General features: G+C 47.4%; 1 protein-coding gene across 2 annotated transcripts in view; it reads left to right on the top strand.

Annotated features, from left to right (window-relative positions):
• Positions 1-25472, top strand: part of Chchd6 (coiled-coil-helix-coiled-coil-helix domain containing 6) — a 229243-nt gene that overhangs the window by 22332 nt on the left and 181439 nt on the right. For both annotated transcript variants that reach the window (XR_005972572.1, XM_041634609.1), the window contains exons 3-4: positions 1032-1101; positions 2697-2841. Coding sequence is in view for 1 of the 2 variants with exons in the window: in XM_041634609.1 (XP_041490543.1) it covers positions 1032-1101; positions 2697-2841 (215 nt within the window). In the remaining variant the exon portion in view is untranslated. The remainder of the gene's footprint in view (positions 1-1031; positions 1102-2696; positions 2842-25472) is intronic.

Genomic DNA, 25472 nt, shown 5'->3' with positions numbered 1-25472 from the left:
AGAAACATTACTGTGGAAATGCAGGCCCCAGCGCAGTCCTCCTCTGCAGCAGGCTCAGGTGAGAGCCTGGGATGTTACTGAGGAGCATGTGCTATGCCCTCCTCAGACCCCAGCTGTGCCACTGTCCGTTCATGAGCGGGTGTGGTCGTTTTGGACAGGCCTTCCTTCTGGAATGGAATAGAAGACCTGTGCCCTTGTTAATGTTTGGCACAGGCCTCCTACCTTAGAATCCTGAGGTAGTAGTGGGGGACTCAGGACATACGAGTCAATTTCTTACGGTTTAGGGGCCGGGAAGTCCAGAATCAAAGGGCAACATTTGGTCAGGGCTTTCGTGCTGATGGGAATTGGGCAGAGTCCCTGCACAGGGCCTCACACAGGGGACAGACAAGTGTGAGAGCTCAGGGCTGCCACCATCTTACAAACTTAACAGTGCCATCCATGATGGGGGGCTTTCTAGTCCGAATTGCTACTAAAGGCAAACTTATTACTGCTGTTAGAATGTAGTCATGACTCACCCTGAATTTTAGAGGGGCAAGCATTCAAACCATGGCAAGAACCAATATAAACAGGATACAAGAGCGACTACCCTCCTCTTACACAAACATGGCAGAGGGGTGACTGCCCTCAGCAATGTCTGGTCTGTGTTTAAGAGGTAACCTCAGAGTGCTCACAGCAATGGGGCAAGTAATGGTGAACTTAGAGAGCAGTCCTCAGGTGGTTTGCTGCCAGCCCCACATTGAGGATGCCCTGCTGCAGAACCTGTGGGCAGACCAGCTTCCTGTCATTTGGCTCTGCAGTCTGGTTTAATTGAGACTCTGCTCCTATCTGCCTCTGGAACTCTGCAGTCTGTCCATGGGAAATGCTTTTCCATAGGGACATCTGTCCACATGCCGAGTGTGGTTTCCTGAGGAAGTGCATTATGTGTGTGTGTGTGTGTGTGTGTGTGTGTGTGTGTGCATGTGTGTTCCTGCACCCTTTTTCATCAATCCTGGCAGTTGTTGATTGCCTCTTTTCTTCTGGTTCATTTGTAGACTCCAAAATACCCAGGACAGAGAGTGGTGGTGGTCATCAGCCCTCAGCAGTGAAAGAGGATCTCAAGAGGTAAGCCCAAGAGTCTGTATGTCCCCCTACCCAACCCCACCAGGCCCTGAAGCACTTGCCTCATAATTTATATTACTTGTGTTAAAACACAACTTTTAATTTGAAGGTAAAAAACACTGAAAAGGGCACAGGGGACTTAGTTGTCAAAGATGGATTCCTATAAAACCTAGAACTGAAGAGTCGGGTTCTTAGAGGAATGAAGGAAATGGAGCTTGCCCAGTTCTATGCCATAAACTTCCTGCCAGCATAAGCCACTGTCCTGAGAGCTCGCCAGTCATGAAACAGGACTATTTACTTTGCTCCTAGGATGTATAGAAAAGTGGCTAGGGCACAGAGGCCCCTTTGTATAGGCCAGCTTCCTGATTCTTTGATCCGCGTTGTCACCTGGAGAAATCACTGCATAAGAAGGAGTAAGAGGAGGATGTTGTTAGTGAGAGCATAGTCAGGAGTAAGCACGGTGTATGTGCAGTTCACAGAGACTCTGTGGCCTTCCCTGATGGGCTTCCTTGTCATCATTAAGGAAACAGCCTCTACACGGTCCTAGGGTCCAGATTCAGCCCATGGACAGTGTCAGCCATGCCTGGGGTTTGCCCTCCAGCAGGACAGCCCTAGATAAAGACCTGTGTTCTCAAAATGTACCCTCTGGAATCCCAAAGGCATTTCCAGGAATATACAACCTCCTTCAGCCCCTCAGTCATTTTAACCATTTTAAAGTAATATATGCTGATAAAAGATTTAGAAAAATACATAAAATGAAGACAAATCCCCATAGACTCATTATCTCAGTACAACTGCTGTGGCTGTTCTGGGATGTCTCTTGTGCTCCATGCCTTTACCCTAGCTTAGGGTATATTAGCAACATAGGCATTTTCCTGTCTTGCTGCTTTACTTACTATTATAATTACTTTCCATCAGTAACACCTGCTTTCAAGCATGTTTATTGCCAATCAGATTGTTTATTCATTATTCTCAGGTTTTAGATTGAACTTATTTCAGATAAATCCAAGTTAGCAGTGGGGCTATGGTATAGCTCTTCATGATGCTGTGGTATTTCCTCTATGGTGGCCTTGAAGCTGTTCACACTGTTTTACTTTCAAGAACAACACAAAGGATCTTAGTCCTGCTAACTTCTTTCTACTAGGACATACTAGCAGAATGCCAGCCAAAGGGCAGCTATATTCAGGACAAAGTGAGATGTTTAAAACCCCAAACTGCTGCTGTTTAAAACCTTCAAGCTCTCAGCCAATCAAGAACAACGTGGCCCACCCTGCCTAGTTGTTTGAAAGGATGGCACTTATGGGACTTAGCTCTGCCCTGACACACTCCCTTTGGCATGTGACAGTCCGATTCTTTGCCTATGGATAGCCCTCCTATTTTTGATTTGGGTTGTCTCAGTGTCACTGTCCCCTGGCTGTGGGTGCTGTCACTGAGGCTTCCCCTCAGATGGAAGAATTGTCCTGTGCTTCTAGGCAGCCAAGGGCCAGAAAACCCCATCCCTGCTTAGTCAGGTATAGTGAGCAGGCGGGTCTTTTCCTGCCCATGTTCTTCCAGTCATGCCTTCTGCATCAGTTTCTCTGTGTCCCTCTCTGGCCTAGGTTCCAACAGGAGCAGGCTGCAGTCCAGGATGAGCTAGTCAAGGTGGCGAAAAAGGAGAAAGAGGCAGCTGAGAAGCACTTGAAGGCATCACTGCCTAAGAAGCAGGCCAGCCCTAACCGTGAGCAGCAGCAGTCAGCACGACTGGTGAGTGCGTCTTCTGAGCTCCCCGTCTTCCAGCCTGTGTAATAATGGGCAGCAAAGGCCTGGCCCTGGAGCCTGGGGCCCAGGCTAACTATATCAATTGTGGCTTGGGGAAAAAATGCTTATCAGGCACTGGTAATTTGGAGTCTTCAGACTCTTGACTCACTGTTTTCCTTTGCCACATTGTCAAAGTTCATCCCTGTGGCTTTAGGCCTCTAGAGCCATGGGGGACTGAGAGTCTCATTTGTCATAGCCATCACTGGTGTAAGGGTTGCAGTGCCATGTGTGTCAGGAGGGCATATGGGTGGGACTCTGAGGCATACAATGTGTGACACCAAGAGCATAATTTTCACAGCACAGAGCCCAGGTGCAAAGCCTAGCACTTTGCTTACAGCTTCAGCACACTGAGCCTTGTTGGAACATCATGATGCTCACACACAGGATTGCCCCAGGGGTCAGGGATAATAGCTACCCAGGGCTTAGCACAAACTAGCAAATAATGAAGGAGTGCTATGACTGCTGCTACTGTTACTAATGCATCTAATTGATCGAAGCTGTTAGTCAGGGTTCTTCCTGCTTTAATGCAAAGTTTATTTTACAAGTAAGGAGTCCAGGAGCACTCCTAAGGTGGACCAGTTCAGCAGCTCGTTGGCATCATCAGGGATTCGGCATTCCTCCTCCCTCCCCTCTGTTTTCCCCAGTGAACTAGCCACACTCAGGCTTACTGTTGCCACAGTTCCGTAATAACTGCAGTTGCCTCATGATTACAACTCTGAGCAGAAGAAGAAAAACTGTCAACCTCTGTCAGCAAGGACAGGTTTCCCAGAGCCACCTCCAGCAGCATTCCTCTTCCATTCTATCGGCCTGAATTTCACTGGGTGCCCAGAGCTAAACCATTCAAACCCAGAGTGACTAGGGAGGCTGTACTGTCTGCAACTAGGATCCTTTTGTTGCCTTGGTAGAGATGTGCACAAGCAAAACCATGCTGACGGCAAGGCTGGTGGTCTGGCTATTTTACAGCCTCTAATGACGTTTGCTTTGGAGACCGTGGATTAGAGACTAGCGGGCAACTTTGCCTCCGTTAGGTCAGTAACCTATGCACACAGAAGCATGTGAGATTGCAATTCTGGGATGAGATGGGCAGAAAGATAAGCTTACTGTCCTGATGACCACACAGCTATTCAAAGCATTCGGCGGGTGAAAGCTCTGGAAGATACAAGCCTATCTTGATGGGGAGAAGATAGGCTTAACCTGGGAACTTTGAAAGAGGCTGAGTTGTTTTCAGTCAGTGTTAAGTGGCAGAGATGAGTTATTTGGGAGTATTGTAACCTGCTGGTAGGACAGAGATGGCATTGGCTCTCACCTGGGACAGTTCTGGAGCGAAAGCATGGTAGCCCACAGGTGCTGTCACTTATTCTCACCGGAAAGGTGTTAATGACGGTGATGGTGAATTCACAGCCTCTCTTACCTCCACCTGCAAAGGAGAAGCTAGGCCTTCCTTTCTGCCTTCACCTTCTGACTCTTCCTCAGGTAAGTACTTCTGCTGGTGAGGTGGGCTTAGATGCCCCTAGGTGCAGGTGTGTGGATTTTTGTTCGTGTGGTTGGTAATGAATTTCTACCTTAGAATGAAGAGACTGTGTTCCTCCTAGCTTTCTCTCCCAGCTTCCTACATGGATGATGACTTCTGCAAACCAAGTCCCTTCAAGCTGAAAATACTTTATCTACTTTTGTGGGTGTTTCCACTTCTGGGTACACAACATCCTTTACTCCTTATGACTAGAGTTCAGATCTTCTTTCAGGAGCTTTCCTGCCTCCTGTGGTTGCAGCCTCCTTCCTGAGATTTTCCTGGAAGCTAGATCTGGGCATGTGTCCCTAGGTGAGCCAGGGATAGATATCCCCTTCCCAGGGACTTGAGTTTGAACTACGTACAGAGGGAGAGTGGGAGGCCAGGGTGGTGGATATTTATTACAGCTTAGGTGGGCAGTGAGGCCCCTTATGCTGTTAGGTTATGTCTTTTGCTCTCTCCTACCCCTCCAGGGTACACTTGTTTTCTCTCTGGTCCTCCTGTCCTCCTGCCTTCTTGGAGATCATGTCATCTGCTGATAGCTACCAGTTCACTCTTTTTTAAATTTACTGTAGTTGGTTTCTATTGGGAGGTGCTGCATCAGGTGTACCTCTCGTAGGAAGACCTGCAGCAGATGCAATGCTGAACCTTCTTGAAACGATGTTGTAGCAGATGATTTTGGAGACCTGCAGCCTCCTGTAGGAGAAGGGAACTAAGGCACCTTTTTGTATCAACAGTTAAAGTGTTGGAGAGGTGCTGTTGCCATCAGTGCAAAGGAAACTGTTCACTATGGATGGGTAAAGAACTCTAATTCTGGAACATTTAAATGAGAGGGAAAACAACTAAAACAAAAGGGAAAAAGATGAAAAATTTTTTTAAAAATCCCTTGCACTAAGTATGAAGATTTTCCTCCTCCCCCAATCCAGGCCTTTCATGCCTTCTGCATGTAAGTGCTGGAGATTGGCAGCTTTCAGGGCAGAGCTCCAGGGGCCTGGTAGTCTGGGGATGTGTGTGGACTAGAGCTGCTGCTTTTTGCACTAGGAGCAGGTGAACCTGAGACACACCTGGTGACTGCTGGAGTGAGCTAGCTGCCAAGCCTCCTTAGTGCCTCTGTTACTAAGTCCCACACCCTTGGACCTGAAGCCCTGTCTGGATGTACCGAGATGTAGAAGGAGCAGCGGGCTCTGTTCCTTCCACCCGGTTCCTGGCCGCCTGGCTAGCTTATGCCCCGAAATAACAACACACAAACTGTATTCATTTAAACACTGCCTGGCCCATTAGTTTTAGTCTCTTTCTGGCTAACACTCATATCTTGCTTTAACCCATATCTAGTAATCTGTGTAGCACCACGAGGTGGTGTGTTACCAGGAAGAATCTAGTGTATGTTCATCTTGGGCTGGAGCTTCATCGCGTCTGACCCAGAGAGGAGAGGCATGGCGATTGCCTCACTTCCTCCCAGCATTCTGTTCTGTCTACTCCACCCACCTAAGGGCTGGCCTATCAAATGGGCCAAGGCAGTTTCTTTATTAACCAATGAAATCAACACAAACAGAAGACTCCCACATCACTGAGAGGCATTAGGTATTTGATGTGCTCTTCTGCCCTCTAGTTTGCCTCTCACTTTTACAGTATTGATTTTTTATTGTCTTCTGCATGAGTGAGCAATGGAGCTCATTATTGGGAAAAGTTCATAAAACTAATGAGAAGGAAAGGTAATAATTTTTATAACTTGCTTTGCTAACAGAAGTGTTAACATTTCCCATCTAGTACAGCAGTAGTGGACAGGTCTGTGTACCATACCTGCTCCTGTCCTTGCACTTGGGTCCAGCCCCAACTCTTGTGGGTAAAAGCCATGAATGTCACTGGAGCCTATGTGATCCAGGAATTCCCTTTGGATTTGTGGAGAGAGGCTGGAATTCAAGTCAAAAACTGTGGTAGAAGCAGGAGAGAATGAAGTGGTTTAGGGACCCAAGCTGTCTATTCTGAGGCATAGTAGATTGAGAAATGAAGTCCTGGCAGAAATAGCATCACAGTTTGCCTGCTAGTTTCTGGGTGGTGATTAATAGGTATCTGAGATCTCAGTGCCCCTGACAGACAGCAGAAACATTCTCCCCCCCTCTCCCACCCTCCCTCCCTTCCTCCCTTCCTTCCTTTCTTTCTGTCCTCCCCCTTCCCCCTTCTTTTGTGAGCAGTACACACATGCACACACACATAGGCGCACACACACACACACAGAGAGAGAGAGAGAGAGAGAGAGAGAGAGAGAGAGAGAACGAGAGAACATAGTACTGGGTTAGTTTCCTAACAGATGGAGATAAATAGGCTGCCCCTGCCCTTAAGCAGATGTATTTGTTAGGAGAGTGACGGATTCCTGTGAGTGACAGTACAGACTTGAAAGGAGACCCTGGAAGATGCTGGAGGAAGAAGGTGCTATGCTGTTGGAGGTGAGAAAGGCCTCTAGGAAGAAGAGACAGGTGAACTGGATCTGAAAAGTGAGTAAAGGTTCTTGGTGAGGAAGGATGCTGGTGCTGAATGAGCCAGAGATAGAGGCTGGGGGTAGGGGTAGATTCTCTGGCCAGAGTGGAGGTTAGTGGAGGGTGCACTAGGCAGGGAGGCCAAAGAAGCCAGTGTGCGGTGACTTTCAGGAAGGTGGAGGGAGAGCTTGGGAGGGATTTTCTTTTCACAAGATACAAAAAGAGAGAGCCCAGCATCAACTCAGGGAAGGGCCCAATTGCATATCCAGCCATGGGGTCAGCTGTTCTTAGAGTTGGTGGGCCACTCTAGGTTCTCAGATGTGGCCAGTCTAAGCCTACGAGAGTAGCTGTCCTGTCTTCTCCCCAGGTGGCAAGTTCTTTTGGTCATTGTCACAGTTCCTGCATTGTTTGGATGCTTCCAGAAACTTCCACATGAGCTGTATGAATCTCTAGCTTATGATGTGAGGGAAATATTAAGACAGTCTGTAAGTTGCAGTTTTCAAAACTTAGTGAGGTGGGAAGTTTTAGCCCTTCTCCCAAATATCCCCCTATGTTTACGTAGGCTTTTCCTCAGACAAACCGTGGTGAGTAAGAACTGTGTGCTGGTCACACTGGTCTTTTCAGTGCTCAGCATGCAAACAGACAGTGTGTGGCTGGCACACAGCAAGCAGGTCTGGAAGGCTGCTGACTAGCTTCCCTTAGGGTCTCATTGAGGCCTCTTGCTATGAGTAGGAAGCAAGTGCCGGTCACAACTATTACTGGGACAGATAGCAATATAAAGTTCTAGCTCTTTCAAAACAACAACAACAACAAAAAACCCAAACCCAAATAAGGGCCTGGTGTTGTATACTTCACTGTAATTCCAGCATTCAGGAGACTGAGATAGAAGGATTTCCATGAGTTTGAGATTAGCTGCGACTACAAGTTCCAGGTCAGGCAGGACTATGTGGCAAGATCCTATCTCAAATAGGGAGGTAGCGGTAGTACAGTAAGATGGTTCCTTGAGTAAAGGTGTTTGTGCAAGCCCAGTAACCTGAGTTTATTCTCTACGACCCACATGGTAGAAGGAGGGAGCTGGTGCCTGTAAGTTATCTCTTGACCTTTGCATGTGTGCCATGGTACAAACACACAGAGAATATAAATACATGCAATTAAAAGTTTAAAAGAAAATCAGAGATGTATATCTGATTCCTAGCCAGTGACTTAGTAGACTTTCCTGGCTTCCTTTGCTGGGAAACAGGACGCTTGGGTTTTGGGAATGCAGTGCTCAGGTCATGAAGCTGGGCCTTAACATTTAACTGAGCAGTTTAGTGGCTTGTCCACAGCTAGGCCCTTTAGACATCTTTGAATTCCCACCTGTGTCTGTTTTGCTGGCCCCCAGATGGCTGATAAAAGGTGTAAACTGGGAAAACAACCTTGATGTTCCTCCCTTCTGTCCTCAAAGGGTCTTTAGATCAGATCAGAGATGGCTTTGTTTTTCTGTAAAGATCCAGAGAGGAAACACTCCAGGCTCTATAGGCCACATACAGGGTCTGCCTGTCTTTGTTGTGTTTATGACATGAAAATATACCTGGAACATTCCTGAATCAGAGTCCATACCATAAAAAGCCCTTGGACCGGATTGTAGAAAAATTCCAAGTGACAGTATTCACCTCTAGGAATTTTATTTCATTTTTCTGCTTTTAGAGACAGGGTTTCTGTAACTTACTATATAGCTCAGCTGGCCCTGAAGTTGGGGCAGTTCTCCTGTTTCAGCCTCCAGACTGCTAGGCTTTTGGGCATGGGTACCACATCCAGCTTGGACTTTGTCCTAAAAGTGTCTCTGAGTAGCCAGTGCCTTAGGAGCTGTGTGTTGGGTGGCTTCAGCTATTTTAGTGGATGGGCCCGACTCCGTCTTTCAATCTTTTAAAAATTATTTGTGTGTGTGTCGCATGAGAAAGAGAAACAGAGAGGGAGGGAGGGAGAGAGAGAGAGAGAGAGAGAATAAGAATGAACTTGCATGTGTGCAGAAACCTTCAGAAGTTGTAAGAGGGCCTCAGAGCCCTTGAGTCTAGAGTTACAGGCATTTGTGAGCCCTCTGATATGGGTGCTGGTATCCAAATTCTGAATCTTATGATAGAGCAGCCAGTGCTCTTAACCCACTGAGCCATCTCTCTCACCGTCTGTATTTCTGTGGAGTAACTTGGGAGCTGGGTAGTCTTAGTGGGAAGATTTGTGTTGGCTGCACTGAGCTGTAGTCTTCTCACCTGCAGTGAGATGACAGTGATCTCTGTGGAGAAATCCTGAAACCTCCTTTATTCCTGGTTTGTTTCTCCTTGGCCATTTTATATAGTGAAAAAGTGCCCCTCCCTTACACACTGCCACCCTTTACTGTGGATCATCTGAGCACACCTGGTAGCCACCCGGAACACTGTAGTTCATACGCCTTGGTCATCTCTAGAATTGACTCTGTCACTTGACCAAATTCTAACACTTTGGTTTAAAGACATTACTTAATTTTCAGTTCTAGAACTGGATAACACTTCATCCTATGAGGTAGACCTGTGTTCTGATGGCTGGACAGGGGTACTGAGCAGTCTGACCAGAAAGGCTTTCTGAAGACAGTTGAAACAAGCTCAAGAAGTTTCTTTCTAAGATGAGGACAAGGAGATAGGACAATAGGACCTAGCTGTTAGTTCACTTGAGAGTGCTGTGTAAGATTTGGACATCAGGAACTTCATGGTCAGACTAGTTCATACTGGCCTGTGTACAAGCTTGGTTGTTTCCTTTCTAATCCTTTTTCTGGGAAGGTGGGATAAACAGTTTACTTTCAGTTTGGATGTGGGTAACTTTAGCATAAGTGACCACTAAATGCTGATTTAGTCCATGCTGTATTTAGTCTAAAACAATGGCTTCCTCTGGTTTTCACTTCACCATGCTGGAGTTTAGTCTAAAACAATGACTTCCTCTGGTTTCCACTTCACCATGCTGGGGTTTAGTCCAAAACAGTGGCTTCCTTTGGTTTCTGCTTTACAGTTCTATTGGCTGTTTTTCTTCTTGATAACAAACCACCTTTTCTTATAGATTTCTATGCTTGGTGATTTTTTTCTTTGAAATTGGTTCTGGACATCATCTGCAGAAGAACAGCAAAGGGTGATTCTCTGTCCTCTGCCCAGGGTAGCTTGGGAAGACAGCTGTCTCTAGAGGAGGGGGCAGACATTCTGAGTTCAGCCTTGTAGGAGATAGTGATCAGGGATTTGTTGGAGCCAGAAAATGATGGATGTTGGTCATCCCAGGGGAATCCCTGGACTCTGAGCAGAAACTGCAACCCAGGCCATATGTGAGGCTAGGACCAGAACAAAGAGGACTCTTTGCAAGGCATTCTGGGGCATGTGAGGTATTGCTGGTCCTATCGCTGATAGGTTACCGGGCTGTACCTTGAGGCAGGCCCAATAGACCTGCAGATAGAGGTTTTAGCATCTCCCCTGGGAAGCCTACTTCTCATCCTAATCAAGTGTGTAATAACAGCATCCATGCCACACATTCTAACTTTCTTCTTAGCAGCTGTCAGCCAACTATTGGCCTCTTGGTAGAGATCCAGGAGGTGTAGTGTGCCAACAGGGGGGTGAGACTGGGGTGGGGGTGGGGTGCTAGGATAGAAGTTGGTGTGGATAAGGTGACCTGAGTTGTTCCAGTTACACAAGGTAAAGATGAATGGTGGTCTCCCTAGGGAGAAGTAGGGGGCCTGGGGACCTGTTTAAAGAAAGCTATTGCTCTGTGGCCTGCTCAGATTCACACTCAATGGAAGCCTTACTTCTGGGTAGCATAATATGTGTACATTGTATTCTAATGAAAAAGTAAGGATTTGGGGTGGACTTCCAGTCTGGCCCCCATTACAGGGTTATAGGTGCTTCCACTGTGGCCTTGTAGAGTTGTCTAGGGGCACCCTATTGCCCTCCACTGTGTGTCCACAGAAGCAGCAAGGCCTCATTAGTGCGAACTTTGTTAGGCAAGTGGCTGATTGTGGTTCCATTCCCGATGTCATTACTTTTAATTAGCAGATCGGTGTGTCTATGAAAATTTATGTTACACTAGAGACAAATGAGCAGGCTGACAACTGAGCTGGAACCTGGAGAAAACGGAAGGAAGCATTTTCTCTTCAGCTTCTTGAAGACCAACCAGGCTGCCAACCACAGTCAGGCCCCTGGCCTCTGTATATCTAGTGCGTCCCCAAGAAAGCGAGCTGCTAGCTGCCAGCTGTGGCAGTGTCAGAGTGGCAAGATATGCCCTCCCTGACTTCCACAGTATTCTGGCCCAAGTTGATCCTCTGGGCTTTGTGTTTTGAGCAGAGATTTTGGTGTCATCCATATGCCTAAGCTTATGGGACATTTGGTTTCAGCACTGGGCCACCCTCCTTGCCTGTGTGTGATAGACAGAGGTATACCCAGGTGCCCACTACCCTCTTCCTGTGGTGGAAGTTACTCACCCTTACGTTTTGCTGCTCCTGTTGTCTTGATGGTGTGTGCCTTTTTGCTTGGTAAGTAGGACCAATGCCTACCTCTGTGATATCCTTGAGAGGCTGGCAGAGCTGGGTATGATATCCATATGATTTGCTCACTATGCCACCTTTGCCTTCTTGTAAGTTAAGCAAATTGTTTGCCCCTTGGGTAGATGCCATTGCTGGCTACTGGCAAGACAAAGATTTGAAAAAGGTTATTATGCTGACCCATCAATTGGACAGGAGCCTTAAAGCCTTAGATTCTCTTCTGTAGTCACTCAGTGGCTGAGCCTCATCCCCTCATCTTGTGTTTTGATAGACCAAATGTGCCCCAAGTTCTGGTAGGTTTTGTTATCATAGAAGCCCCGTTGGTGGTGGCTTAAGAGCGGGGCATATTTGTCTCATGTTTAAGATATCCAGGAGCAGATAATCCAGGCAGATAGTGTAGTATGTCAGGAGGGTTACAGTCTCTTTCTGATCCCCAGTGTCCCTCTCCTCATGGATGTACAGTGGCTTCTGACCTCCAGCTGTCACATCATTTTCAAATTCAGAAAGGAGGGTTCAAAGCCCATTTCCTAGTGAAGCTTTACTAGTTTATACTGAAAAGATCCTGCCAGTCTCTGGCAGAACTCAGGCTGAAAGGGGGGCTGGGATAGTGATTCATTTAGCTGGGCACTGACTTTTTGACACCACGTCTTTGGGGTTATGTCATTCAAGAAGTGGACTGATGATATCTTCTACAGTGTGACTTAGAACTGGCTGACCTCTGGTCTCTGGCTTCAAGACTCTTCAGGTGCTGTCACTGTGACCTGTGATGTGACCTATGCATGTTGTTAAGCCTCTATGAAATTCAACTTCCTCTCTGGTCATGTAGCATGCTTCTTCCCCTGAAGTCAACAGGCTGTCTCAGCACAGAAGGGCAGACACAAAGCATTCTCTGTGTTCTGGCAGGTGAAATGGTCAGTGAATTCTTAGCGTGGTGCCCAGCTCCCTCACAATGTAGGAGAGAAGGCCAGCAGGCGACTAGAAGGAGACAAGAGGATTCAGGTGGGTCGTGTTTCAATATAGCAGAGAAGGAGCAGGCACAGAGTGGTCCTGAAAGCAGAATGATGATGTTTTGGGACACTGGAGTATTTTTGCCTCCTCACTTCATCCTCTTTCCTATGGCCCTGTGTTCTCCTAGAACCATCCACTGCTGTCTTGGTACTCCCGAGTTAACCTGAATTTGGCACAACTTCCAGTACTTGACACTCTTAGTTGACCCCATCTGGACACGAGGGTTCAAAGATTGTTTTCAGCTATGGACCCATGTGAGGCTGAGAAAGGAAGGGTGTAGGTGCTGTGTTTCTGACCACTTCGGTATCCTCTCTGGCAGTTGTGTGCCCTGTACTCTTCAGCCCACCACCCAGTGCCACACCACAGTAAGACTTCCCTGTCATTCTGTGGCCGTGCCCTTGGCTAGAGCCTGGGGGGAGAGTAGACAGTGTGTAGTACATCCCAAGTGACCAAGATTAATGCCGCCAGGTTGAAATGCCCGGGGATGTTAGTGGTACAGTGCAGACTTCTATGGCTTTAGACTGTTCTCCCACCTGGGAGGGACCATCCATGGCTGGACTGCCTCCCTCCTTACTCCTGCCCCTGGGTCTCCTTGTCTGTACTTCCTTCTCTTCCCTTCCGATCTGTGGATTGCTGCCATCTGTACCTTTGTCTTGTGGTATCTGTAATGGGTTGCCTGATGTGGCTTTGAGCTGCTCCCTTCCATACTGCCACCCTGTGGTGATGCACACACAGGCAGTGGGGCCTCCATTCACAGGCATCCAGTGTCGGTCGGGCAGTGTTGAACATGGGCCCATTCTCTAGCTGACTGGTTGGACACGATGTCAGCACCTTATCTCCGCTCTGACACACACTGGACATTAATAGAAATACAACTCGGCAGTGCGTGGATGGAATTTCAAGCAGCCACACCAGGCCAGTGCTCTCCATGTCCATTGTGTGCTTAACCTCTGCCGAAGAGGTTTTTGATGAGAAATAAGTGAGACTGTTAACTCGGCAACTGGGATGTGTCAGGCTTCCTTCCTTTCTTTCTTAGCCCCTTTTCATTCTTCACAGTGCCTCCCTAATCCTCCCTCAGGAGAGCTGGCTTTGCTGCCTCACGAGTTTTATTTAATCCACTGCTGCAGGCTCACACTTCATGGCCCAAGGGCCTTGGCTGTTTTCTAGCACCGCTTCCTTGGGGTGGGTTGGTACAGCAGGAAAGCCTGTCTGAAATGTTCAACTTGAGGTTCCTGCCCAGGTCCCCACTTTCCCAAATACTCACAGTTATTTTGGGCCTATAGGCTACTCCCCTTTCTAGCCAGCTCAGCCTCTAAAATCCTTTGCATTCTCCTTTTGGCTGTTCCTCCTCAAGTGTGTGGATGATGCCCCAGTCCTTCTGACCAGAGTGCAGCCCCAAGCGAAGGGCTCCTGGTTCTGGATGTCCCTCATGGGGCCAGTTGCTAGCTGCTGATGGCTCTGGGATAGATCCCCTTATGCACGGCTCCCATTCTAACTGTAACGGAAGACAACAGGATGACAGGCCCTCAGCAGCAGTGAGACCTGTGGGTCCTGACAGCCAGGCCAACAGGGAGGCCCAGCAACAGCACTCCTGATGGCCTTTCTAGATTCATCACTCAGTCTTCTTGAATTCCAGGGGTGTCTTTTTTCTGGGCTGCATCTTAAGTCAGAAGCCATGTCTACCTTCTGCATTCTGCTCCACTGACCTCCTTCCTGACTTTCCCCAACGCCTGTGTGGCTCCTGGTCTTGGGCATTTCTCTCTCTGACAGGTTTGTGTTGAGAGCTGCTTCTGCATGTTGTTGTATTGGGCCATTCCTCTAGCCTAACACGTAGGACTTCAGCACCAATTAGGTACTTCTCCACACCTGGGCCTTGTTCCCAAGGATTGTGAGAGACCTTGACAGACTGGGAAGATCACCTTTCCTTGCACCTCATTCCAAAGACTTCCTGCCACACCAGCCCCAACCCCAGCTCCTTCCTAGCTTCTGAGTGTGGAAGAAGCCTCTGCTTCTTGTGACCTGGACCTAGCTCCTTGCCCCTCCCTAGAGCCCCATGTTTCATACTTAGTGCCCTTCCTAAAATCAGTACCCCCTTCCTAAGTGCTCTTTAGTTCCTACTTCCTCCCCTTTCCCTTTATCATGGAGTATCCTGGAGGTACAGTGGTAAAGTTATGATCTCACTTCTCAAACTCTTTACAGTTTTGCTTTTACTTTCAGAAATGCCTTATGACGCCTCCATGGTCTCTCCAACAAATCTGTCTGTTGAACTTCACTGTCCTCTGTGTGGATTTGACCTTTGAACTCACCTCTGTTATTCTCTCTGGTGTAACTGTCTATCATGGCTTTGTTGTCTTACTGTATATGACGTGGAACCTACCCTCCTGGAGCCTAGACTCCCCTTGGAAAAGTAGACATCAAACAAGTAAACACTCTTGAGCTACAAACTGAACTAAGTGTGAAACTATTAAAGAGGAAAATGCCTAGAGAATAACAGTAAGGGCCTAATTAAAGTTGAGGGAAGCAAGAGGCTTGTCTGAGAAGCTGTCATTTGGGCTAAACCCTGAGGGGTGAGTAGGTGTTAGAAGAAGGAGGAGCGGGAAGAGGTATGAGGATGAGGAACAGCAGTAGTATAGTCAAGGTCAGGGAGGAACCTGCTCAAGAGTCTGGGGACACAGGCTAGGAAAGCTGGGACTTAAATGGGCAAGCAAGGGAGCTCTCAAGTCACAAGGTCTCTCAAGTAAGGGGAAAGCCAGGGTCTGAGATACGAGGGAGCTTCTGGTAGGTCTTATCAAGGTAGAGGAGGCAAGATCAGGAGGAGGCTCACCAAGAATCCCAGGGGGAGTTGTGATGACCTATACAGGGCAGTGATGATCTTGGAGAATTGAGTAGATAGGCAGGTTGTTGACTGGGGCCCACAGGCACAGTGACACAAACAGAAAGACACAGCTCCTTTTTCTGTCACTTGCTATAATAGGCTAGTGGGGGCTGCCAGTCTCAGCATCTGTGGCTTCTGGGTCCTTGATGATCTCTGATGGAGAGGGGCCCTGATGAGCCAGTTTTAAGCAAGAACACAAGCAAGCACTCCATTTCTGGACATGTCCTTTTGACTGGATGGTCGTCATGTGGCCTCTCAGCTATAGTTATCTAGGAATTGTGTCTAACCGGCTTCAAGCTGAAGCTCTTACAGTGGAGAAGGGAGGCATGGCTGCTGGGGGACAGATGGAAATTTGCCCTCTCTTCTGTTGCCTTCCGTCTGCCCACCCTAAGTGACTCCCGCATCCATCTTGTCCTGAACTCTGCGTGACTTCTGTTCTCTGGGTGCCATTGGTGCCAGCACTGTGACAAATTCTTGAGAGAGACAATTGAAAGGGAGTCAAGGTTTGTTTGGGCTCATGGTTTCAGAAGTATCTGCTCATTGCTGGCTTCATCATTGACTGTATTTCTGGCAGTGATGAAGCAGGTGGAAGGACATGGCAAAGCTGTTTATCTCATCATGGTCAGGAAGCAAAGAGAGGCAGAGAGGCCCAAGATGCTACACAGTATCCAAGGACATAGCACATGTGACCTTCTTCCAATTAGGCCCCCACCTCAAACTTTCTGTCTTTTCCCAAGAATTCCATGAAATTGTACGTCCATAAGTGGATTAATCCACAGATTAGGAAGAGTCCTCATGATCTGGTCACCTCTCAATGATTAAACCGACTAACTGGAGACCAAGCCTTCATCACAGGAGTCTTTTGGAGGGAGCATTTCATATCCAAAGTTTAACATCTCCTCTTGAGCTGAAGCTATCTACCTGGGAGCCCATATTCTCCATTAAACCTGTGCTTGGATCGTGTGCTGAGTGTTTGCTGCTTTGCTGCTTGGTTCTGCACATTTAGCAGTAATTAGGTCCTAGAGAAGGCACAATGCTTTTGGCTCTACCCATCCATTCTTTAAGGTGCTTCTGAGGAGTGGGTATGAGGGTGAGTCCCCTGAACTGAGTTGCTTTTTGACTCTTTCTTTCTAGTGGTTAGTTGGCCTTCTAGGCAGTGTCAAGCTTCCATTGCAATCTCAGACACATGTCTCTGTTATTCTGAAGATTTTCTGTCAAGATGCTGACCATAGCTCAGCAAACAGCTTCCCCCGAAGCCATCTGTCCAACGTCAGTCCTGGCCAGACCTCTCATAGGGCCAGTGCTTTCCAGCATATGAGGCAGAATAGAGACAAGTCACACAGAGCTGGTGCCTCCCCCTTGGGAATGTAATCAGGATGAGGACTGAGGTGGGGCTAGGCAGCTGGTTTATGGTGTTGCAGCTTTTGGGGTCTGGTCTTGGTTGATTGAGGCCAGTGTACCTCCTAGTCTGAGACTCAACCTGTATACCACCTGTCCTGTGAGCCCCAGGTAAATCCCTCTGCTTTCTCCCTGTCTTCCAGGTAAATGAGCACACACACCCTGCCCCTCCCCCACCAGCTTCAGTGTAGATTCCACATTCTGTGAGCCTGAACTTCCCCATTCAGCCAGAGCCAGACATTAGCTGCTCCATCTGCCATCTGACAGTAGATAGTCAGTTCTAACAGGTGGATAGGCAGTTCTCCCAGGCTAATGAGGTGTCGGTGGAGTCCTTCCCGGGACTGGGGACACTGCTGTAGGACTGGTCTACAGCTCTTTTTAGGACGATACAGCTGTCCAAAGGCAGTTGGTGCTCTCTGTTGACCCCAGTGAAGACCTCTTGACCCCAGAGTGTTGGAAGGAGGGTAGGGATAGTGTATTTTCATGTTTCTTTCTCTATTTTCTGGAGTCACTGTCAGGGGGAGGGAATGTGTGTTTTTATATGCTGTCCAGTCTTGGCAGGGCTTCGGGGCTGGCTCGTTCTTGGACTTCTCTGAACAGTTTTTTTTCCCTGATAAGAACTTCCTCCTTGGCATCCCTTGGTCTGTAGACTTCTGTGGAGTGGAAGCACTCTGCTCCTTTGCTATGCTCTGGGCCAGAACAGATCTGAGTTTTTAGGGTTTTGGGGAGAATTTTGTTTCTCTAGCAACTGAAAATGTGAGTAGTGGCATATGGTGGGGTGCGATTCAGGAGCCAGGCGGCCTGGATCCGATCCTGCTTCCCTCTGTGTTCTTGAGGAACTGGTGGTATCTCTCCTATTTCTTCTGAATAAGGTGAATAAGGTGGAACATCGGGAGGGCTCTTTGACAGAATGCGTGGACTGAGTTCAGCAACAGGCGCTGTGGCATGCAGCAGTTCTCTGTGTTCACCTTCCAGTGTGCCACACTGTACAGTGAATCATCCTGATGATTCACATCGGAATGTCTGTGCAGCCCTCTGCCCTTTACCAGACACACTCCTCCTAAGCCCCCCTCCTGCCTTCAGGGATACCTCTTGTCCACAGTAAGCCACTTCCTATGGCCATGTAATGTATTTTCTAAGATCATGTCAGGTTTGAGGCCAGATCCCAGAATCTATGTGTTTGGAAGGGGTATCCTAGAAGGGTATTTTAGAATTGGCGTGACAATTCCATGCACTTCCTTTCCTGTTGTGCATGGGGGCAGGTGTGGGCGGGGAACCTGGTTGCCTGCTCTCAGGAAGAGTCGACAAGGACAGACTCATAACTGACTTCTTCCTGATTTTTACTCTGTCTCTGGGGTAACTGTTTCTTCAACAGCCAGAGAATCCTACTGAACCTTGGTACTGAGGTGTCCCTGCTGCTAGGAGGTATATGCACTCCCAACTCCTCTGAGGTCTGGCCTATCTGTCATGCTTATTGAGCAGAGCCCGCTAGGTGGCAGTCCTGGGCCACTTGTTGGTGGGAAGGAGTGGACTGCTGCAAAAGACCCAGTGGGAGGGAGAGCAAGGGTCCCTTCCCCATGTGCTCTTTAGGGGGCCAGTAACTGAGGGTTCTAGAGACACTGAACCTAGTCCGGAAGCTGGAGAGCTCTTTCCTGGTAGACTTTCCACCTCTCCCAACCTTCTCTCGCTGTTTTCTTCTGCTGTTTTCTGCTCTCCCTTTGTTGTGGTTGCTCTGGGTCTCCTGTAGTTCAGGGGTCCAAGTGCTGCCCCTGGGGATGACTTGGGTTCTTCCCATCAACTGTGGTGCACTGGCTGGGGGATGGGCTCCTTCTTGCTGTGTTTTGCTTCTTACTTAGAAGTTGCTGGTGGCAGCTTGGCTTGAATCCAGAACAATAGAGGCACAGTTGGGCTTAGATGGGGTGTGAGAAATGCGGTGTTTAAGGATGGGCTGGGCTAATCCTGTGTCAATCAGCGGTTACTCTTTTCCCAGGCTGTGTAGTCTGAGGCTACTCCTTGCCTAATACTCCAAATTAGGGTGGGATTAAGGGTGGTTCTGTGGACTTTTGTCTTCAGACAGATGGCAGGAGACAGAGGGTTCCTTACACCATCTTCTCTTGGAGCTGGTGGCATCCTTCAAGTGCCTTTCTTGGCTTCCTTGTGCAAAACAAGCAGATTCTGACTTTCTTGTAGGCGGATGGACTGCCAGTTTTGGCAGCCAGGGAGATTTTATTTTTCAAGGCCCAGAGAAGAAGCGAAGGGAACTCAACTAACCTAGCAGTGACTTGAACTGTGGTGAGTACCAGTTGTGTTTAAGGATCCTAATGCTGGCTTCCAGTGCAGCCACTGCTGCTCATTTCTCTGAAGACAGGATTCAGTGGCAGGAGCCCTACTGTCTTTGTGTCCTCCTGAAGACTGACCAGGAGGCCAGCATGGCACCATGGTGCATATCATCCCATGACATTCCTGTGAGCATGCTGTGGCTGGCCTGCATGCCTACCATAGCTCTGGCTTGTCCCAAATTGGTTTCTGCCAACTTCACAGCAGGGTGGCGCCTCATGTAAATATGAAGGCCTCTGTGGGGATGGTTTCCTCAGAGCTGGTCCCAGCCTTATTCTCCTCAGGTTCTTGGCAGCCTGAGTATCTTCCAGATACTGATCAGTTGTCCTCACCTCTCTTGGCCTTCCTGACTCCACCTCCTTTGCTTCCTAGGCAGCTGTGCAGAGCCTTCACAACTAACTGTCTTTTATATAGCAGTGGGTAAAGAAAGGGCTCTGAGTTTGTTCTTACTCTCCTGCAGGCTCCTGTACTCTTGTGGCTGCAAAGGCACAACATACATACATGCCTAGCTCACTGGAAGCTGGTGTCACCCATAATGTGCCCTAGTGACTGTCATTCCTCAGGGACTAGGGAGGAAGAGCCTTGTGCTTTTTAGCTTTCTGGGGGTAGGGGTGGAGAAAAAGCCTTAAAGGTGATGTGGATATGCAAGTTCCAGGTGGAAGAAGGGGTCCACATTCCTTTGTCCTAGCAGTTAGTCTTCTGGTTCTTTGTGTTACAATCTGAGTCACCTCAGAAGGAGTGGAAGGCAATCGAAATCTCCCCTTGGAGAGGATGCCATCAGCTAGCCGTAGTCAGCTGTGCTTTTCTTCAGCTCTCAGGTCTATACACTCTGTGCCTGCTAGGATACCCAGTGGCTCCTTATTGTTAAGGTGCTAGCATTTGGTTGAGATGCAGCCAACTGGAGAAGAGAGGTAAGCTTGTCCAGGAACATTCTTAATGCTTCCTTCCACCGCAGACTGCTTCAAACAGTTCCACCGCTGGAGTGAAAAGCCTGTGTGCTGCTCCTAATAATTGGTTTGCAGAGAGATTGATTTCTGACTGTGTGATGCTGCTAGTAACCCCGGTATCTTTCTTAGGGATCATGTACCTCCAAATGCATTCTGTTTGTAGCCACTTCAGAGATGGAACCCCAGAGATGAAATGTTAGGCACCTTCAGCTGGGCCTGGTAGCAGTCCCTGCATTAAGCAGTTGGCCAGTAGTAGGGAAGATGGCACCAGGAGGGAGCAAGGCCACTGCCAGTCTTCCTGGGTCCCTGGTATCTTCTCAGCAGTGGTAGCTATCTGTCATATTCAGAGACCATGGAGAAGGGAGATTGCAGAGAGTATCTGAGAAAACATTTCTAAGTGTATGCAGAAAATGCCTTGGAAGAGAGTGGCTGACCGCAGTTCTCCTGACTCCCCTAAGTTCTATGACAGGAAATATAGGTAGTGCTAACTGGGAATGGGGAGGAGAACAACGTCCATGGATGGAGGGTGGGGTTCCTCACAGTGGCCTCCTTGGTTGGCAGCAGATCTGTGTCTCTGGGCAAGGAGGTGGACAGCCACAGAGCATCAGAGTGAGCATTCATCCTGCCAGTCTCAGCAGAGGGCAGTAGGGCCCATGGGAGGTGAGGTAACCTGTGTCTGCAGGCTCCTGGACCTTGGCTTGGTACTCAGTCACTGCTGGCACTCCAGTGCATAACCAGCATCTGGAAGTATCTTCCCCTTGCTCCTGAAACCCTGTGGGTGTACACCCTCCAGAGATTCTGCATGGTATCTACATTTGAGTCACTGTAGCTCTTTTTTTTGGCAGCTTGATTATTTAGACTTGACAGGTAGGCACAACTGTCTCATTAGATGTGGATGTATTTGTTGGTTTGGAAAAAAATGGAACATTTCCATTAGTCTATAAAAATACTTTATTCTTTAGGAATAAAATACTTTTATTCTTAAGCTTTTATTCTTAAATTCGGTATATCAAAACCTGTTGTCATTAAATTTAGGAAGTAGAAATGAAGTCATCACCGGTGCTGCCTTTTCATCAATGCCCACATGTTTGTGGTTGTGTTTGTATGTTTGTTTGTACACACCAATGCCACTTGATTTTTTTGTTGTTGTTTTGTTTTGTGTGTGTGTGTGTGTGTGTGTGTGTGTGTGTGTGTGTAGACACATGCCTGGGCATAGATCCTGGTCTTATTTGATCCTTAGAGTCCCTGTCATGTAGGGACAGGGCTAGTGTCACCCCCATTTTGTAGTTGATTCTGAGGATGCCCTGACCCCCACAGAGGATTCGTGTAGAACTGTATAGTGAAGCTGTGCTGCAGCTGATGCCTATCTATAGATGTTAGCATTGGAGAACCAAGTAGATGTGGCAGCTAGATCACAGGATGGAACTTCTGGCTTTGGGTTTCACCTCACCTGACTCCTCCCTGGCTCATGCATTAGTATTTGGGGGTGGGGGACAGGGAGTAGGGATTGCAGAGGGCAGGGTAGTTCTGTTAAACATGCCCACTGCTGAGAATCAAGTTTCTGTAAAAGGAAAAATCAGAGCACTGTTAAAGCACTATGTTGTAAATGGAGATTGCACGTTCATTTTCCAGCCGTCTAGAACCCAAATGATCACACAGAAACTATATTAATTACAACACTGCTTGGCCAATAGCTTAGGCATATTTCTAGTTAGCTCTTATATCTTAAATTAACTCATTTCTGTTATTTTATATTTTACCATGAGGCTCATGGTTTATTGCCTCTTAATTCTTGGGCAGCTGCATGGTGTCTTTCTCCTTTAGCAGCTACATGGTGTCTCTTTGACTCTACTTACTCTCTCTATCTCTGTTCGGATTTCCCATCTGACTTTACTGTGCTAAGCCATTGGCCAAAACAGCTTTGCTCATTGACCAATAAAAGCATCATAGCATATAGAAGAACATCCTGCATGCCTTAGTGTCTAATAGAGCTTCAGAGAGCCATGCTGCTGTATATCTACCTTACTCTCCTCTTCACCCCTGGCCAGAGGTGGAGGGGGGGCATCCTTTGACTCAGAGGCAATGGGGTTGATGGGTCTTGTGATTCCCCGTATTCTCTTCGAGTCTTATCAGAATGTTCTATACTCTTTCACATCCATACCTTAGGTGCTAGTCATGGACCACTTTAGGCATATGCCCGGTCCCCAGGGTGCCTTTGTAACATTGAAGTAACGGAATATAAAGACCAAGGGAGGTGTTGCTCTCTCACCTACTTGCTGCTCATTCAGCCATTACCTGCTGCTCATGGGATAGGCAGGTTAGGAAAGCAAAAACTCAACAGTTCACTTGGTAGTGTAGAATTAGGGTGGGGTCACAGGGCTACCCCACACAGTCTAGAAGACTTAGAGTTATAAACTTTAAATTCCCTCCAGGGACAGGTGTAGAGTCAGTGACAAAGCAACAGGTCCAGCAAGAAGTGAAGCCTGTACTAGTTGAGCCCAGGGTTGCTGAGCTGCAGGCATAGGTTCTTATGTGAACTTTAATGTCAGAATCCCATTCATCTTTTACAATGGGGAAGGAGGACCATGGAAGAAGAAGAAGTAGTGTGATGTAAGCAAAGCAAAAGCAAGGTCCAGTGTGGCCCAGTGCTGTGGGGTGTAAGCTGATGAGGTGAACTCACTGTCAGGCAAGTGGGGGTGCAAGTTTGTGATAAGGGGTTGCACAAGCATTTGGACTAACTGAGCTCTGGGGCAGCTCTGTGAGGCACTGCTGATAACCTTCCGTTTGTCACCTGTGAAGCAGGCCACCACCAGCTGTTCCATGACTGGGGAGTGGTAAAGTCTTGATTAAGAGGGCTCAGCTAAACAGAAGATGCTCCTGGCAGACTGACAGTCTTTCCATGGCCATCAGTGCCCATCAGCAGGTGCCACCCCAGTGTCCCCCAAAGCCTCTAGCTGTGTGATATTTTTAGCTCTTGTGTAACTCCATTAACCACATCCACCTCCTCGTGCTGCTTGTCTTATGTTTAATTATGTAAATGACATTACAAATCACAGTGGTGTTGAACTACAACTCATTTCTCACGGCAAATCAAAGCATGATATGCTGCCCCGTTGGCTGTCCACTCCATCCATAGGGAGATGTAGCAGAGGGTTGTGCAAAAAACAGATCAGGGGAAAAATGAAAGTTGTCTGTACGGAGTTCCCATGGGATGAACACAGGCTCAGAGTGAGCTTTTTTTTTTTTTTTTAACCTCAAGAGTGGTTGTGTGCCTGAATTATGCCAGTTCACTGCCAATGCATTTTTAGCCCTTAGCTTTAATTCTCCAACCACTGCTCTCGTGTGTGTGTGTGTGTGTGTGTGCATGTAATGGTAGACTTTGGATTATAGAGAAGGGTCAGTGGGGCCTGGAAGACTGTCCCTTGGAGTCACCTGGAGAAAGGGCTTGGGATTCCTTCCACTACCCCCTTGATAGTTGTGTTTCCCAGGAGTTTTTTGCTGCTGCCTGCTGTGACCCACAGATTAGCATCTGGCTTATTGTCTTGGATGGATGGATGGTCGTGAGGACAGGCTTCATTCTCCTGGTCTCTGGCGGCTTCTTATGAGCCTATGTATCTGTCTACTCTTGCTGCTTCTCTTCCTGGGATGCAGTGGGCATCTGATTGCCCCCCTCTTGCCAGCATCCTTGCTTTCTCCCAGCCACCTTGGCAGCAGCCCTCAGCTCTCCTTGTTCTCTCCTTTGTTCAGTTTTTCTAATTGTGGCCCGCCTCATTTCCTCAGTGCCTCTCCTGCCCTCCACATGCAGCTCTTTTCTCCCAGTCTCTCTTCGTCAGTGTTATGACTGTTGAGTCATGACAGGGTGGCTTGAGACAGTCACTTCATCCTAAACACATTAGCATGAGTCTTGTTTCCTAACACAGTGGGCATGCTATATATCTAATGCACAGGCCATGGACAGTCCTTCTGCCTGCCCTACTTTGTCTGTTGAAGTGCTTTAAGAATTCCAGGATTCAGTCCGAAGACACTCAAGCTGTGAAGTTGTTATAACTCTTGGGTTTTTGAGCCTAATGGGAAGGTTGTCCAGGTCTTGTTCAGTTATTTATGACAAAGACATTGTTGAATAGTGTGAGACCCTAGTTTTGTAGACTGTCTTTCATTGCATTTATTTGACCTTTTCCTGTGCCTAGATTTGGGTCAAGGTGCCAATTGGGTGCTTGGGAGTTCTCAGCACTTGCATCAGGAGACACATGACATTAGCTGACTGCTGGTGACATAAAATTTGGTGACTTGATTAAGGTAGTGAAGGTGCCTTTTCCCTTTTTGAATAAAAAAGTAGTGTGAGACTATATGCTGTCTCTCCAAACAGTCCTTCATTGGTGACTTTCTACCCATCGATGTGTTCGTGTTTGGGATGGGTCTCATTAAATTGCTCAGAGGGTCCCAGAGCTCCTGGACTTACACGATTCTCCCTGTGTCAGCTTCTCAAGTAGCTGAGATTACAGGCACACACAATAGTACCAATTTTTTGAAATAATTATTTTCTTGGGTTAAAACGTGTCACTAAAATTTGTTATGTGGGTCATTTTCAGTCCATGATTCAGAGGCACTAATTACACTAATATGTGTAATGTTATTATTTCAAACTGTAGCCATTAAGGACGCTTGTCTCCTTATCCCCTATCACTGGTTACTGCCATTTTACACTTAATCTCTCTAATTTTGACTGCTGTAGGGGTGTGATGCAGTTTGTTCTTTTGTAACTGACTCATTTCAATAAACATATTTCCAAAGATCATCATGGTATATAGCATATGTCAGCATTTCCTTCCTTTTCAAAGCTGAATAATATTCCAATTTGTGCGCGCGCGCGCGCACACACACACACACACATTCCATAGCTATCTTTCTTCATAGTAAAATTTCTTCACCACATAATTTTATTTGTAATATTTTGAAGACCTGTCATACTGCTGTCTATAGCAGCTGCATTGTAACATTAAATTTTTTTTAGCCTTTTAAAAATTTGGTGTGGATCTTTTGCACATATTTATGTCTGTATACCACATGTATGTAGTGCCTGTAAAGACCATAAGAGGGGGGTCTGATTTGCTGGGACTGGAGTTACAGATGGTCCTGTGCAGCCATGTGGGTGTTAGGAGTTGAACAGAGGTCATCTGAAAGAGCAGCCTGTGCTCTTAACCTTTGAGCCATCTCTTCAGCCCCACTTTAGCAATTTAAAATATCAATAGTAGTTTCTGAGGGACTTAGTTTCCCCACATCATGACTGGAATTATTTGTCTTTTGTAAATTATAGCCATTGCTACCCTGGTAGGTACAAAGTAGCCTCAATGAGATTTTGTCTTGTATTTCTTTAATGATGTCAGCCCCATTTTAATGTGCTTGGTAGTCATTTGTGTGTTTTCATGGAAAGATGTCTGTCTAGATTCTTTCCCATTTGATTATCTTTCTATTATTGAGTCATGGGATGTGTGTGTGTGTGTGTGTG

Source organism: Microtus oregoni, unplaced genomic scaffold, assembly GCF_018167655.1.
Source record: "Microtus oregoni isolate MIOR12 unplaced genomic scaffold, Mior012 000002F_ref0000024, whole genome shotgun sequence".
In the NCBI taxonomy this organism is placed as follows: domain Eukaryota; kingdom Metazoa; phylum Chordata; class Mammalia; order Rodentia; family Cricetidae; genus Microtus; species Microtus oregoni.
This window is presented reverse-complemented; position numbering and strand designations above follow the sequence as displayed.